The sequence below is a fragment of the Cervus elaphus genome, chromosome 5 (assembly GCF_910594005.1).
Source record: "Cervus elaphus chromosome 5, mCerEla1.1, whole genome shotgun sequence".
In the NCBI taxonomy this organism is placed as follows: Eukaryota; Metazoa; Chordata; class Mammalia; order Artiodactyla; family Cervidae; genus Cervus; species Cervus elaphus.
In genome coordinates this window covers 120,501,691-120,519,574 of record NC_057819.1, presented here as the reverse complement: position 1 = coordinate 120,519,574, position 17,884 = coordinate 120,501,691, and the positions used below count along the sequence as shown (strand labels likewise).

At 43.2% G+C, this 17,884-nt stretch overlaps 1 protein-coding gene across 2 annotated transcripts in view; it reads left to right on the top strand.

The window, feature by feature from the left end:
* The window catches only part of TEX2 (testis expressed 2), a 108,221-nt gene that overhangs the window by 58,739 nt on the left and 31,598 nt on the right, over positions 1-17,884 (top strand). For both annotated transcript variants that reach the window (XM_043905045.1, XM_043905044.1), the window contains exons 3-5: positions 5,923-6,123; positions 7,212-7,554; positions 8,834-9,081. In XM_043905045.1, the coding sequence (XP_043760980.1) occupies positions 5,923-6,123; positions 7,212-7,554; positions 8,834-9,081 (792 nt within the window). The remainder of the gene's footprint in view (positions 1-5,922; positions 6,124-7,211; positions 7,555-8,833; positions 9,082-17,884) is intronic.

Sequence of the window (17,884 nt, the reverse complement as noted above, 5' to 3'; positions counted from 1 at the left end):
GGGTCCTGTGGCTTTGGGGACTTGAAACTGCCCCGCATTCCTCAGAATCAGGCTGCTCCAGTGTTCCTGCAGCTTGGTGGGTGGCGGAGGGTGACCTGTCCCTGTCAGAGCCGCCAGCGAAGGAGGACAACCACATCTCACCTCAGAGCTGTGGCCACATGTGGCCCGGGGGAACTCTGTAGAGGGCTCAGGCGGTAGCTCAAGCGGCTTCATCGCGAGCCTGGCTTTGTGGCTAAAACCAGTCCCCGAAGCACCTGGAAACAAACGGTTGCTCTCGTTAACCAAATGTAAGAACTTGGCAAGGAACAGAGGCTGAGCAGCTGTTTGCTAGGGTAGTGCAGAGTGATGGTTCTTCGCCTGAGCAAGCCCATGAGCGTGTCTGTGTCTCATCTTTTCTACCAAACATCAAAGGAATACGCTAAACATGTTATGTACGTTTGTTCACAAGTTGAGTGAGTATCTTTTAATGGTCTTATAGAGCTTCAGGAGCTTTTAAATACTTTAGCCTGTTAGCTAGATTACTTTTGTTCTTATTCCTGAGTTTTTAGTATTTGATGTTAGCTTTTTAAAGGGGTTTTGAATTTCTAAAATAGCATGGTTCATCTGGAGATGACTTAGAGTATCTTCTCATTTAACATTGTAAAGCACCTACTAACACACAGCATAAACCTGCATTTATGGAAGTATCCATAAGAGGAAAGAGGAGGGTTTTGACCATTCTGGTTGAGCCCAGTGCCTAGGTTTAAAAAGCTGGAACCCCAGAATTGGGCCTGGGCTGTCTAATAGAGTAGCCACCAGCCATGTGTGGCCACTGAGCACTGAACTATAGCTATTCTGAACTGAGGTGTTCTCGAAGTGTTAAAATACACACTGGATTTTGAAGACTTAGTACAAAACAAAGAATGTTTAGTACAGTATTTACTACAGAGTTCTCTTAGTACAAACAAAAGGCTTTTTAAATAATTTTTAATATTTATTACATGTTGAAATGATCATTTGGGAGCTTCCATGATGATCCAGTGGCTAACACTCCACACTCACAATGCCAGGAGCCCTAGTTCGATCCCTGGTCAGGGAACCAGATCTCACATGATGCAAGGAAGATACCGTGTGATGCAACTGAGACCAAATAAATATTTAAAAAGGAAATGATAATTGGTTATGTTGGGTTAATAAAATACATTGTTAAAATTAATTTCACCTGCTTTTTTCTCTTTTGGTGTGTCTGCTAGCCACTTTTAAAATTACGTGTTTCCATGATGCACATTTATGGCTCATGTTGTATTTCCATTAGATAGTGAGTGCTTCCCTGGATAATTCCACATTTTCTGACTTAGGAAAGAAGAAATGAAAGCAATTGGAGAGAAAGTGAAAGTTGCTCAGTTGTGTCCTACTCTTCGCAACACCATGGACTAATACAGTCCATGGAATTCTCCAGGCCAGAATACTGGAGTGGGTAACCTTTCCCTTCTCCAGGGGATCTTCCCAACCCAGGGATCGAACCCAGGCCTCCTGCATTGCAGGTGGATTCTTTACCAGCTGAGCCGTCAGGGAAGCCCAACTGGAGAGAAACAGTCAAATCTTTTATTCTTAAATTTCTCTTACTCATAAATAATCTGTCCAGACTTAGGAGTTTCAAAAAGGGAAAATCCTTTATACTCTTTCTCAGAGACTATCCTATTATTTGAGATAACTTCACAATATAATGCTTGTCTTTTTTCCTTTCATACTTTTTGTCTGGTAACTGGATGGTAACTATAAGGCTGAGAATTTTATTCAAAATTTCAGAACCATGTTCATGCTATTGGCTTTTTTATATGTCTAGTATAATCTTACATAACTGGAAACTAATAAAAAGTCTTTTATATGGAGATGTGTGTGTTAGCCACTCAGTTGTGTCTGAGTCTTTGTGACCCCATGGACTCCTCTGTCCATAGGATTCTCAAGGCAAGAATACTGGAGTGGATTGCCATTTCCTTCTCCGTTTATATGGAGATATTATGCAAAAATGTTTGTCATATCAAATTATGATGATCAGGGACTTCCCTGGCAGTCAGGTGGTTAAGACTCGCCTTCCAGTGCAGGGGGGTGCGGGTTTGATCCCTGCTCCTGGAGCTTAGATTCCTTATGTCTCATGGCCAAAAAAAACAGAACTTAAAACAGAAGCAGTATTGTAATGAATTTAGTACTTAAGAAAAAGCAATCCCAGGTGGGGACTGTGTGGCCAAATGGCTCACAAATGACACTGATAGCTAGTTGCCATTTTAGTTTCATAATCCTTCCTTGACCATTCGACCTTCTTAAGCACCAGCCCATCCTTCCCTCCCTCCATGGATTCTTCTTGGTTTTAGTAACATTGCAAATAAACATAACCTGGCCTTGAGCATGGCTCTGAAGCAGCCCCCAAAAAATCAGATCTGCTTCAACTTTTCTTTTAATCTAGTTGCCTTTAGGATTTTAAGTGTAGTAAACCTGTTATATGTAAGAAAGTATTTTCTGCAACCAAATTGGATAAAAAAGAAAACTATGGATCATATGTCAGGATATCTTTAGCGAAGAAGGTTTGTGTTTAAAAAGACAAAGAAATATATTTATAGAAAACTCTACCCAACAATAGCAGAAAGCATATTTTTTATAGTGTCCATGAACCAGTCCCCAGATAGAAGATATTCTGGGCCATAAAACAAACCTTAACAAGTTTAAAAGAACTGAAATTACACACAGCACATTCTCTGATTCTAATGGAAATAAACTAGAAATCAATAACAGAAAAATATCTGAAAAGTTCCCAGATATTTGGAAATTAACAACACACTTCTGATTAGCCATGGGTCCAAACGTAGTCACAGGGGAAAGTAGAAAATATTTTTAAGTGAATGAAATTGAAAATATAGCAAATCAAGAATTGGAGCTGACACAGTGCTTAGAGAGAAATTAATAGTATTAAATGATTATATTAGGAAGAAATATCTGTATCAGGACTGAAGGAGAGAATATCACTTTAGACTCTATAGTAATTAAAAGAATAAGAGAGAAATACCACAAACAACATTATGCCCAGAAGCTGACTAATGAAATAGACAAATTTCCTTATAAGGTATCAAAGCTCATGCAAGAAGAAATAGATAACCTGGATCGTCCAATAGTAACTAAAGAAACTGAATTCATAGTTTAAAACCTTTCTATGAAGAAAACTTCAGACCTACATGGCTTCCATAGCAAATTTACCAAACCTCTAAGGAAGAAATGTTATTTCTATACAGACTCTTCCAGAAAATAGAAGGAACAGTTCTCAACTCATTTTATGAGGCTAGATAATACCAAAAGATATTGCAAAAGCAAAACAAAACAAAACAATAAACCTTCCCTCATGCACTGGGACAAATGAACAAAACACCAGCAAACCAAATTCAACAATGTATAAATAGCATAGTAGTTGTGTTGCGCTGGTAAACTGGCTCCCCAGTTGGTGGGGGAAGCCCTCTTTGTATGGATTTCCATGGTGTAAATCTCCCACCATGACCAATTGGCAAGTTCAGGGACCAACATAAGGTCCCTGAATGTGGAGTTGGAAAAAGATGTGTGGTATCAGCTCTCATGAGCTCGTATAATCCAACTTCAGCACATCATGACCCATGCATAATTTTGACAAGAATGCAAACTGTTCAACATTCAAAAATCAGTGAATGAAAAAAAAAAAAAAATCAGTGAATGGACTTCCCCCTAATAATAGACTGAAGAAAAAGACAAACTGTGAACCAAAAATTGCATTTAGTTCTGTACTAAGCAAAATAAGCCCACCCAAGCTGATGCTCTGACAGTACACTGCACCTCAGACCTTCCAGTGCTCCCGTATCACTTGTCCCCTTTTTTTGCATCATTGCTTTGATCATTGCCCTTTCTTTTCAAACACCTAGATTATACCCTCTTCCCATGGCAACTGCTTGCTCATCCAGCATTTTTTAAATAGATGTAATGACTCATTGGAAGGATGGAGAAATATCCCTAGTTCATGCAAAAGATCTGAAGTGTATAAATCTATATAATTGGCTCTTAAATTTCATACACACACACACACCCAATGACAAAGAAGTGTATTTGTCTGTTTTTATTTCCAGTCATGTGCTCAGGATACTCTTTGTGAGGACTTTTTTTTAATGGTTACTCTAGTGGGATCGTGGAATGGTGAAATGAGGACCAATTATTCTCTACTGTTTTGGGAGTACCTTTGGGTCAAGAATCTTGTTCTTTTAAAAATCTGTGTATCAACTCCTGACACACTACTTGGCAGGTAGATTCAGTGAATGTTTTGATGAATTGATGAAAGAATAAAACAGAATTTTGAAAATCCCTCACTTGCCAAGGATCTCAATTCAAGATTTTAGTGTGAGACTCAAATACTCACCATGGAAATGGCTATTCCTTGAATGACAACCCCAACTCCAGTGTAGTGATCTTCAGCATTTTTCTGCTTATTTCAAAGACATTTATGAAATTAGAGTGGGAACATAGTAATTAAAGTTCCCTAAAGAACTTCATTTAAAGAGATCTGGGTCACCCATATCATCCGAAAAAGTTCTGTGGGGCTGGCAGTGTTAAATGATGAATACTGACTGCAGCTAAAACCAGCTTTAGCACAATTTTATTGTGTGTAGCGGTGTTGTGTATTGCCTGTACAGTTCAATATGTTTGCTCTTGGGACTTCTTTGGTGGTCCAGTGGTTAAGAATCTGCCTTCCACTGCAGGGGATGTGGGTTTAATCCCTGGTCAGGGAACTAAGATCCCATGTGCCCCGGGGCAGCTAAACCCTTGCACTGCAAACTTCTGAGCCCTTACTCTAGACCATGCTGTGCCACACGGGAAGTCCAAGCACCGCAGTGAAGACCCAGCACAGCCTATATATATACACACACACATACATATACATGTATGTATATATATATGTTTGCTCTTTGTATTCATATGTGGATTTTTAAACTTATATTAATGGGTAGGGGGAACCTGGAACACAACTTGAAAAGTTACTGTGTATCTTTGAATTTTGATGTATTGTTGATGGTATCTGTGATTTATTTAATGCCTCTTTTTTTTTTTTTTGAAATAGCATATGTATAAGTGCAATTTATTTATTTATTTTTATATTTTATTTATTTATTTTTGGTTGCACTGTGTCTTCGTTGCTGCATGCGGGCTTTCTCTAACTGTGGTGAGTAAGGGCTTCTCTTGTTGCGGAGCACAGGCTCTAGAGTGAGAGCTTCAGTAGTTGTGGTGCATGGGCTTAGTTCTGCTAGGCAGGTGAAATCTTCCCAGACCAGGGATTGAACCTGCATCCCCTGCACTGGCAGGCAGATTCTGAAGCACTGCGCCACCGGGAAAGTTCTGTTTAATGCCTAACTCTTGATCATCCACTTTACTGTATGATTTCACTGAGATATAAATGGGGAATGGTACGGTAACAGGAGTTAATATGGTCTGTGAAATCTCAAAGATTGTTTTCAGGCCGGCTGAGAAATGGATGTGTCTGGTTAATTAAGAAGAACAGATTGGGTGGGATCACTCGTCCCCAGAGGAGGTCAGGGTGAGAGACTTCTATTTACATCAAAACAACTTTTAAGTTTCCTGATTTGCTTATCAGCTTCAAAAAAAGAAGGAAACCTTTAATTATTTAGGAAAACGGACATTGTCTTTTCCTGCCTGAATCCAGGTTTTTAGTTATCAAAAACATATCAAATTACTCCTCAGCACTGATTATCCTTCAAGCTAAGCAACTTGTCTCAACAGTCTCTTGTCATCAATAAGTTAGTACTTGCCTCATTGTCAAGTTTGGCTTCAGTGTCCTGAATACCGAAGTGGCCATCGTTTTCATACTGAGTCAGATGTCTGTTTATTCTCATTTTGTTAATGGAAATTTTTCTCCATCAGGGATGGATGAATGAGATTTACAACTATGATCCAGAAACTTACCATGCGACTTTGACACATTCAGTCTTTGTTCGACTTGAGGGTGGAACCTTGAGACTTTCAAAGCCCAATAAAAATATATCCAGAAGGGCGAGCTACAATGAAACAAAACCAGAGGTCACCTACATCAGCCAGAAAATCTACGACCTCTCGGACAGCAAGGTGAGCCTAATTTTGGAAGCTTAGATGAATGAAAAGCATTTGGAATCTTGAATGCTTTACTGTATTTTTTTCACTTAAAAAGGTTGTGTGTGTTTTTAAAGTATTAGTCTAATTTAGAGCAGTACCTGTCAGACGTTAATATGCACATGAATTACCTGAGTGTGTTTTAAAATGCAGAATCTGATTCAGCAACTGTGAGGGTACCCTGAGAGCCTGCATTTTTGTGAGCTCCCAGGTGATATCTATGCTGCTAATCCACGGACCACACTTTGAGAAGCAAAGGCATCATACACCCTTCTGAGTTGGAGAGTTAATTTTTTTTGGTCAGACAAAAAGTCACATGTTACAGTGCTGGCTAATAACTAATGGAGGCCCTATAAATCTGGAGATTATGGATATATGTGCAAAATAACCACATTTTGTTAAAAGTATGACATACTTCTGTTCTTGAGAAATGTAAATTATTTGTTATTCCAAAAAGCTGTAGGTTCTCTATTCTTCTTAAAACTCTCGTGCATGATCTTTGAGTTTCCCCAATATTGCAGAAGTTTTTAAAAGTTTTTTTTTTTATAAATTCATTCTTAACTTGAGGTTGATTAACTTGAGCTTCCTGTCAAGATCTACTTTGATAAATTCTTTTTTTTTCCCTCCTCGGCTTAAGTTTGGCCCAGGGTCATTAAATTCAGTTCATATTCAGACTTAATTGATGATAATCCTCTAAATAGTTATTGTGCTACTGTTACCTGAAAATCATAGATATTTGTAATTGTCGAAGTTCTTGAACATCTCCTTTCTGGACTTATTTTGAAGAAAAAGTCATTTCTAGAAATTCTAGTTTCAAGGGTTCGCATGCCACAACTAAAGATCCCGTGTGCTGTAACTAAGACCTGGCAGTCAAATAAATAATAAATAAATATTCTAAAAAATTATAGTTTCTCTAGTCGTGTTACGGACAGATGGCAATTCTTTTACATTCATCATTTTAGTCAAAAGTGGCTATGACGTCTGCATTTGTGCTCTGCACAGTAGTAGTGCTCATCATAGCCAATTCTTAATTTAGCATGTAAATCATTTCCCTTTCTCCGTAGGTTTATCTTGTGCCTAAAAGTTTGGCTCGAAAACGAATCTGGAATAAAAAGTACCCCATTTGTATTGAGCTTGGTCAACAAGATGACTTTATGTCTAAGGCCCAGACTGACAAAGAAACTTCTGAAGAGAAGCCACCAGCTGAGCGGGAGCTGGGAGGCGAGGACCATAAGAAGCCACCCCACCCTCAGGAGGGAACACGATCTGGCCATCGAGATCAGATACTCTATCTCTTTGGGAGAACTGGCCGAGAAAAAGAGGAGTGGTTTAGGAGATTTATTCTGGCATCTAAGCTGAAGTCAGAAACCAAGAAGCCACCACCTGGTGTCTCTGGAAGTAAACCAGGTAATGACATGTGTGCTAAATGCTTATGTATTTTTAAAGGGCCTGTGAGTGAATTGAGAGAGATTCCCAGGTAGGAAGGAGGCCCACCCTGAATTGATGACTGTCTGCCACCTAAGGTGTGTTCAGGGGTCATTTACCTTCTAGGCTGCTCACTGCGGTACTCTGTACCAAAACATTTAACCAGCGATGGAAATATTTATAGATTTTTTTTTTTTGTCTTTGCTGGTTCCTTAAGGATTATATTTATTTTTATATCTTGAGGCTCCTCTGAGAGAAGCAGCAGCAGCAGAACCCTAGTTGTAATGAGAAGGCTGGTGAGAAGGCGGCTCATGCTCTCAAGCTCCTGGCCTTCAGCATGGCCTCCATGCTCGAGACCACCATCCAAGTGCCAAAATCCTTGGGCTCCTGACTCGCTGCGTTTGCCTCAATCACCAGGCCCCTGTGCTCATTTCCTGTCCCTCTATCCCATGTACTTTGCTTGGAACGTCACTGACTTTCTCACTGTCCTCCAGACAGTGCCTGGAAGACACTGTCTTTGCTTTCTGCGTCCTGTCTTTGCTTTTGGCATATGCTGTTCCCTCTACCTGGCTTGCTGTTCCCCACCTGGGCCGGGAAAATTGCCAACTATTTTTTCAAGGGGCAGTCCGGAGGTTACTGCCTGTAGAGGTCAGTGCTGGGGGAAGCGCCTCTCAGCTCTCTCCGGCAGAGGCTCTCCCTGTGCTTCCCAGTCGTGCTTCAGTTACAGTGCTTATTTCAGAAAACTGTTGTTTATTTGCCTGGGTGCCTGAGTTCAAGGGCAGTTATTGTGTATGTCTTAATCTTTTTCTTAATGTGGAGTTGGCCCAGAGAAAGTGCTTGATTAAAAAAACGTGTTGAATGAATGAATGAATGAAAGATGGTGTGTTTTTTCATCCACAGGCTTATGGCAGTTCCAGTTAGCTTTTTCTGCCCCCTTTCCATGTGCCCCTGGGAGGTGTATCAGTCCTTCATTTGACCCTAACAATTTACCAGGAAGAAAAAAGGGTACCTACCAGATATGTATCATGGCTCCCGTTACTCTGAATCATCGCGAAGAAAAATAAAAATTCTTCTAAAAAAATGATCTATCATTACAATGGAGGGTGTCTTTCAGGCTGGGAAATAGCATTGTATTTTTTGAACAGTGATTGGTAGCATTTTAGCCACTTTTCAACTGGACCCGTTGGAGCACGCTCTGTGTTCCGTTTCCCTGGCCGCTGCCCTCTTCGTCTGCGTTAACAGCCGTCTCTTTTTGCCCCAGGGACTTTGCCCTCACACAGCCGACACAGCAGCCCCTCGGGACACTTGACCCACAGCCGCAGCAGCAGCAAAGGCAGCGTGGATGAGCTTGTGGCCCAGCCGAAGCAGAAGGAGCTGGTGGGCGGCGTGCGGCAAAAGATGCTTCTGGACTACAGCGTGTACATGGCCAGATGTGTCCCCCAGGAAGGCCGGAGCCCCCAGAGGAGCCCTGTGCTGAGCGCGGAGAGCAGCCCCACCACGGGGAAAAAGGTAAAGCTGGCCGCCCTGGCCTGGCTGTTCTACGTGTAAACTCAGGTCTTCATACACTAGCCCTTCGAGCGCCTCTTCTGTACCAGGCCCTGTTCCAGGCACTGGGGACACAGTGATGAACCAGACAGATGAGGGCCATGCTCTTAGGGAGCTGGAACTCTAGTCTGGGAGACAGCGAGCATCAAACATCGGGTGCCGATAAGGATTAAAATAAAGCCAAACAAGGGAGAATGGGAAGTGGCCAGAATGGCTACTTTAGATTGATGGTCGAGGAGGGCCTCTTTGAGGATGTGACACTTGGGCAGAGCCTTGGCCAGAGTGAGGAAGTGAGCCCTGTGATCTGTGTTGGGGGAGCGTTCCAGGTGTGGGAACCAGAAGGTTCAGAGGCCCCAAAGCAGGGATGTGGCTGCAGTGTTCAGGGAACCACCGTGAGGTCGGCGTGGGTGGCAGTGAGCGAGGGACAGAGGCAGGGCCTCCTCAGGTCAGCTGCTCGTCAGTCAGATCATGGGAGGCCCTGGGAGGGCTTTGAGCAGGGCATAATGTTGATCTGATTTGAGTTTGAAAAAGATACGTGGCTCTCATGGAGAAGGGGCGGAGGAGGAAGAGGGTGGATGGGAGGTGATGGTGGCTAATGGGAGGTGATGGTGGCAGCCAAGAGTGGGGCTGAGATTGAAGGGTCACAGCAGGGGTAAGACGCAGCTGCCTTTGGGAGACTCTTGGAGGGAGCTGGCTGGGTTTGCAGGTGAATTCCATGCAGGATTGAGAGAACCAGAGCAGTCAGAGGTTACTCCTGAGCATTTGATCTGAGCAGCTGGGTGATCAGTCGGGAAATTCACAAAATCATTAGCAATAGAGGTCTAATTCTTCAATAACCATTGTATTCTCAACTTCTCAGACTCCTCAGCTGTGTCCAGGGCTTTTGAATGTTTACCATCAGCATTATTTGCACAGTATTAGTATAACAAGCTGGACATTGACTTGAGAGCATTTGTGATTAATATAAGCTGCCATCTGCCAGATTCTGCTAGATCCTTTAATAGAATTACTCTGATCCCTTGAACAGTCTTGCCAACCAGCTAGTACTCTCTCCATTTTGTAGGTGGAGAGACCCAACCTCATAGAAGTTAAGTAGGTTAATTTCACAGTTGCTAAGTGATGGAGGGCTCCAAACCTGATCTGAGACTCCAAGACCCTCTGGCTGCCAGGACTGCCTTCTTGGTGGGTCATTCTCAGACTGTGCTCGACCGCAAGCCTCCAGCCACTCAGGTTCCGAGGCACAGCCTCCGCCTATGGAGCAGGACGAGGCCATGTTCAGTTGCTAAAGTGTTTGAACTCTGATCAGATGACTGTGTTTCTGTTAACCAGAAGCATCTGGGGCCTTCCTCTTTGGCCTTCAGCCTTTATTTCTTCTGTTGACCCTCTTCACTATGGAAGAGGCCCCAGAACTTCCCTCAGCCTACTCTGTCAGGGCCAAAAAAGACTGTACGCCTTTGCTGGCCTCTGACCCACTGCCTGCACCTCTGACTTAATTTACCAGCTAGAATGGGAAGTAGGCTTCCTGCTAAGCTAAGGTGGGATCATATACAACTGTTCTAGAAACGTCCTGTTTACCACTGACTCCCACTCCCCTACCCCAGTCCCCTTGCTCCCTGGGTAGTCAGCTGCCTTGACCCCCATCAGACTCAGGAGGATCAGGAGGAGAACTGTGTGATATAAGAAAATGATCTACTAAGTAAATGCTTGCTTTTTAAAAAAGAGTTCTGTAAATTAACAGTTTTAGAACATCGCTTCCTCAGTATGTGTTTACATGTGCTTGTTCTTTCATGTCATCTCTGGGGTTTGTGGGAGGCCCTGCTGGCACACAGCTGAGGCCCCGACCTAGCGCTGCTGTTGCTAACCTTTCTTCCAGGCACTTTAGCGCTACCCCCTTAGGCACCAAGATCTTTTTTCATCTTTTGCGCATGATAAAAATCTCTAAAAACCACATGGCACTTCCTGGCCCCCTTAGGCGGAGCAGGCAGGGATGATTTCATCTTTCCTTGCTGATTTAAAGACTCAGTACAACACATGGAAATTCAGGCCTGTGGTCTGGCGAGGCCACCTAGTTCAGGCCTTTCACCCCATCTGAGCCACCCCAGACCACAGACTCTGCAGCATTTTCTGTCAGCTGTCAGCTGGCTGGTGTGTCCTAGTTGCCCTTCCTCAAGTGCTTATCCTCGTCTCCCACCCTTCCCCTTGATTTACTGATTCTAATCTGCTCGAGCTAGGAAGCCACAGAAGAACCAGAACTGTGTGAACAGAGACAACTATCTTTGAAAGAGGGGCTTTTGAAGAAAGTGCAGGAGGATTAGTGCTGGGCTTCCACATCTACTTGGCTGGCCTGAAGCACATGTTGGCTATGTCCTGGCTCTCAGGGGTGGTCTGATAGTAGAGATGGTTGTGAACAGGTATAGGTGTGTGTGTTAGTTATCTATTGCTGTGTAACAAACAGCCCCAAATAGGGTAGCTTAAAACAATAGCAATGATTTATTTTGCTCACAAATTTATAATTTCACCAGGCCTCGCAGTAAAGCTTTCTCTCTGCTCCATGCAGTGACAGATGGGGAGGCTGAACTCAGGGCTGGAGGACCTGCTTCCAAGATGGCGCTTGCACGGCTTGCGTGTAGGTGCTGGGTGGTGGCTGGGAGTTCAGACTGAGGGCCTCGGTTCTTCTCCTTGTGGCCTGGGCTTTCTTCATTGTGGTGGCTGGGTTCTAAGCACAAGTGTCCCTAGAGAAAAAGACAGGTGGACACTGTACTGCCTTTCATGACAGTAAAAGTATGACTAATCTCGGAAGTAATGTCACTTCCTTCCTGCGCTGTTAGAATAGTCAAAGAGCCCAGAGGGGCATAGATTCTACCTTTTGCCGCTGCTAAGTCACGTCAGTCGTGTCCGACTCTGTGCGACCCCATAGATAGCAGCCCACCAGGCTCCCGTCCCTGGGATTCTCCAGGCAAGAATACTGGAGTGGGTTGCCATTTCCTTCTCCAGTGCATGAAAGAGAAAAGTGAAAGTGAAGTTGCTCAGTCATGTCTGACTCTTTGAGACCCCACAGACTGTAGCCTACCAGGCTCCTCCGTCCATGGGATTTCCCAGGCAAGAGTACTGGAGCGGCAAATTCTTAGAAGAGCATTGCACCATTTTGGGGAAATAATATATGCTACAGTATTTATTCCTGTACTCCTCTTGTTACTTTTCAGGCTTTTCTGTTGAGTGGAGATAGTTCTTTACTAGTTTCATTTCTCTTTAATTTTGCGATTTGAGCAAATGAGGACCTTCCCCCTACCCCATCTTTGATTTTCCTTTCTATTCTTTGCCTGTGAAGCGTTCGCATGGTTCCCAAAACCAAAGCTGTACAAAGCCATACTCAGAAAAGTGCCATCTCCCCCACCCTATTCATTCATGCCATCCTCCCTACCCCCACCCTCACCCCAGTAGTGAACCAGTCTCCTTAGTCTCTGGCTCATCCTCTCTGGGTTCATTTCCCCTCCTTTCTTACACAGAGGGTGTCCACGCTAAGGATACTCTTTCGCATGCTTTTTTCACTTACCGGAACACTCTGGAAATCACTCCACATCAGTTCTTAGGTATCTTCCCTTCCTCTTGTTTTTTTCTTAAAACAGCCATGAAGACTGACTTCATTGTGTTAATGTTCTGTAGTATATTCAGTCTCTTATAGGCATATAGATGGTTTATGATATTTTGCAGTTAAAAACAACACTGCAGTGAGTAACTGTGTGGCTATGTGTATTTTTGTGTTATTGGGAATACAGCTTCACGATGAAATCTTAGCAGGATGTCAAAATGTAAACTCACATGTAGTTTTGTTACATATTGCCAAATTCCCCTCCATAAGGGTTGCACCAGTGTTCATTCCCACTGGTCACAAGAATGCCTGTTTCCTCAGAGTTTCATCAAGTGTGGACCTTTCGGATGTGGTCATTTGTACACATCCTTCCTGCCCGAGATGGCCAGGGTATTTCTTTGGTTCATGTTGCCTCTGCTATCACGAGTCCAGGAGGGACTGAAGGGCCTCTGAGGCTCAAGGGGACCTTGGACATCTCTTCAGGTTACACTGTCACTCCGTCAGTGTGGGCCACCACCTGCACGCTTACCCCAGGTCACACGTCCTTCCCCTTCTGTTCAGGGAGCTTGGGACACAGCTCCAACCTTTGCCTCGGCCTGCTGCTGCCTCTGACAGGCCATGTTCAAAGCCTTCCTCACCCGGAGGGCTCCAGGCCTAATGGCAGTGTCCACACACTTGGCCTCCTTTCTCACACGTTGCCCAGTGCTGAGCTGGGTCAGGAGGTGAGTGAGGCCGCAGGTGCTCAGGAGCCAAACCCGTGTTAAAAATACCCAGTGATAATTAGTAAATATAGACTAGACTTGGATTAAACAGTACTAAGCACTTTTGTTAGTGATTCTCACTCAATAATTAAAAGCAAGTTCGGGGCTTTCTGAAGGCACTTTGGAGCTCAAAACTTGAATTATAAAATACCACTGTTTTGGGAGGAAGGGCCTGGTTCTCCAGATGGTTAGCCATTAGCCGTCAGCCACTGAGCCCTGACTTGCCCTTGTGACTCTGTTATCTCACAAGCACAGGCTGTGCCAGCCTCTGAAGTCTCCAAAGCCCTGTGATCTTGGCGCCATTTTCTCTCTTCTCAGGCAGCTTACCCTGTAGAACAGTGAGACCATGAGGCTGGCTGAGGAGACCCACAGCTTGACCATCTTGTTGAGGTAGTCTCCTTGGTTTGAGGAGAAGATATGAATTAAGAAAATGAGGACGCTCTTAAGAAATGTCTAAAGGTGGGATAGTATTACCTGGAGTGGGCACCTCAGGAAGGGAGACCCCACTGGCAGCCTGTGGATTTGCTGAGGGGTGCGAGGCCAGGGATGCTGCTAGTTCTGGGGGCCCCAGAGCAGCCTGCCTGGGAACGGGGGACCATCGGTGAGGCCATGCTCTGAGTCCTCCAAGCATGAGGCTCTGGTGTTCAGATCACATCACACGCTGCCACACTGCTTTTTGCTGGAAGGTGTTAAAAACTATTTAGAGCTCCTGTAGTCTGCCCCAGGTCTGGAGAGTCCTATCTTCATTATTACTAGTTCCACTATCTCGTTACCTAAAAACTGGATCATAAGGGACTACCTCCTGTTTGGTGTTATCAGGAGATAAGAACTCAACAAAGCAAACAGGAATTAAACAGGAACCAGGAAATGTTAATAGGCAGAGTGGCTTCCCAAGACTTCCTCTTTCCCTCCTCAGAGTCTGCTTTTTAAACTTTTAAAAGTGGAATTGCGAAGTGCTTACCATACAATAAGTAAAAAATGTAAAGCCATATATCCAATTTTAAAATAAATTTTAGAAAGCCTCCAGATAAGAGTGTCATGACAGTTCAGTGGGGGAAAGTGTAGTCTTTTCAGCAAATAGTAAGTGCTAAAGCAACTGGACATCCACATGCCAAAGAATGAGGTCAGACTCCTCCCTCACACTGTATACAAAGGTTAACTCAAAACGGATCCTAGAACAGAAACTATGAAACTCTGAAAATACAGGAGTAAATCTCTGATTTGGAGGTAGATAATAACTTCTTAGATAAGATACCAAAAGTACGCACAACCAAAGGAAAAAAAGATAAATTGGACTTCATCAAAATTAAAACTTCTATGCTGCAAACATACCATTAAGAAAGGGAAAAAACAACCCAGAGTTTGCGAATCACAGGTCTTAAGGGTCTTGTGCCCAGAATAGATAACGCAGGGGTCTCCAGCCTCCAGGATCTAATGCCTAATGATCTCAGGTGGAGTTGCTGTAGTAATAATAGAAATAAAGTGTGCAATAAATGTAATGCACTTGAACCATTCTGAAACCATCCCCCACCACCAACCTGGTGGATGGAAAAATTGTCTTCTATGAAACCAGTCCCTGGAGCCAAAAAGGTTGGGGATCACTGATATAGAGGACTCTTAAAACTCAATAACAAAAACCTAATTAAGAAATAGAGGATCGGAACAGATATTTCTCCAAAGAAGATATACAAATGACCAATAAGCATATGAAAGATATTCAAAGTCATTAGTCATTGGAGAAATGCAAATCAAAGCCATAATGCAGTGCTACTTCTAAACCACTAGGATGGCTAGAATGAAAAAGATAATAGCAGTTAGTGAGAATGTGGAGAAACTGGAACCGTTGTACAGTGGGAATATAAAATGACACAGCTGCTGCAGAAAGCAGTTTGATGGTTCCTCAGAATGTCATCTATGCAGAGTACATCATGTGAAATGCCAGGCTGGACGAAGCACAAGCTGTAATCAAGATTGCCGGCAGAAATATCAATAACCTCAGGTATGCAGATGACACCACCTTTGTGGCAGAAAGAAAAGAGGAGCTAAAGAGCCTCTTGATGAAGATGAAAGAGGAGAGTGAAAAAGGTGGCTTTAAAACCCAGTGTTCAAAAAAATAAGATCATGGTATCTGGTCCCATCATTTCATGGCAAATAGATGGGGAAACAATGGAAACAGTGACAGACTTTATTTTCTTGGACTCCCAAATCACTGCAGATGGTGACTGCAGCCACAAAATTAAAAGACACTTGCTCCTTGGAAGAAAAGCTATGGCAAACCTAAACAGCATTTTTAAAAGCAGAGACATTATATTGCTCACAAAGTCCATATAGTCAAAGCTATGATTTTTCCAGTAGTCATGTGTGTATATGAGAGTTCGACCATAAAGAAGGCTGAGTGGCAAAGAATCGCTGCTTTTGAACTGTGGTGTTGGAGTGTTGGACTCTTGAGAGTCTCTTGGACTACAAGGAAATCAAACCAGTCAATCCTAAAGGAAATCAGTCCTGACTATTCATTGGAAGGACTGATGCTGAAGCTGAAGCTCCAACACTTTGGCCACCTGATGCAAAGAGCTGACTCATTCGAAGGGACCCTGATACTGGGCAAGACTGGAGGCAAGAGAAGGGACAACAGACGATGAGATGGGTGGACGGCATCACCGACTCAATGGACATGAGTTTGGGCAAGCTCTGGGAGATGGTGAAGGACAGGGAAATCTGGCATGCTGCAGTCCCTGGGGTTGCAAAGACTGAGCGACTGAACAACAACAGAATGTTAAACATAAGAGTTATGTGGTCCAGCGGTTCCACTGCTGTGTATACATCTAAGAGAAATGAAACTCTGTGTCCATGCAAAAACTTGTGAACAACTGTTTATAGCAGTGTTATTCACAGTAGCAAGAAGTGGAAAACAACTGAAGTATCAATCAATTGAAGAATGAATAAAGTGTGATGTATGCACATAATAGAATATTCTTCCACAATAAGAAGGAATGATAGGTGTACTGATACGTGCTACATCATGGATGATCTTGAAAACATCACGCTTAGTGCAAGAAGTCAGTCACAAAAGAACACATATTGTTTGATTCCATTTTATGAAATGTCCAGAATAGGCAAATTCACTGCCACAGATGAGTGATTGGTTGCCTCAGGCTGGTGGGGATGGAGTTGGGAGGAATGGGGAGTGACTGCTAGTGGATACAGGGTTTCTTTGGGGGTAATGAAGATACCCTAAAAGTGACTGTGCTCATGGCTTCACGACTCTGAATACACCAGCTACCACTGATTAAGCTCTTGAATGGCTGAATTGTATGGTATGTGGATTGTGCTGTGTGCTAAGTCAGTTCAGTCGTGTCTGACTCTTTGCGACCCCATGGACTGTAGCCCGCCAGGCTCCTCTGTCCATGGGATTCTCCAGGCAATAATACTGGAGGGGGTTTTCATACCCTTCTCCAGGGGACCTTCCCGACCCAGGGATTGAACCTGAGTCTCTTAAGTCTCCTTCATTGGCAGGTGAGTTCTTTATCAGTAGTGCCTCCTGGATTATATCTCCATAAATTTGTTTTTATAAAAGGATACAAGACCATGTTAGATATATCTGTTTTTTTAAGCTACATATTCTTAAAAGTATATATACGTTGAAAACAGACTGAAAGAAGATGTAGTTAAAATGTTTTAAATAATTAAATCTGGATAGTGGGATTATGGGTGTTTTCTATAGCACTTATGCTTGGTTTTGTAATTGGGGAAACAGCTCCCACGGGAGGGTCTCCCACTGTGCCTTCTCCTGGGCCATGCAGCCCTTCGTGAAACCCTCATGACACCAGATTGTGTGCGACCAAACCTTAGCAGCAAAGCCTCTGAGCTCTTTTTGTCCCTAAAAAGCTGGGCTCATCTGACTGTTTATAATAGGAGAAGTTACACCACACAAAGTAAATCTGTACTATTTTCTTTCTATGGGTTAGTTTTTAATAAAATACCTCCCAAGAGCTAATCAGACAGTTCTAATGGCCTTGCTTCAGCTCCTGGCCATTGAGCTCTCCAAACTTTATTTTGGGAGCCATTTTTAGAAACTTACCCTTTCTAAATACACATCTTTAGTTGAAATGGTGACATGAATATGCTTCTCACATTCCTCCCTGCAGCCAAATAGCAGCCTGAGGAAGTATATGCACATTATTGTTTAAGGTCTTACATGTTTATGACTTTCATTGAAAATGCATTCTTTCTAGCAGCCTGTTGAACCCAGATTTTGTTCATAAAGCTGCTCTGATGCATCGTCAGTGTTCTGCTGCTCCTGGATTTTTCTTTGTTCCCCTCAAGTCTGTGGAGCGACCCTGCATTAGAAAAAGGAACAGTTGAAGAGAAAAAACACAACCTGCTTGTCAGTAATTTCGGAAATTTGTTTCCACATCAT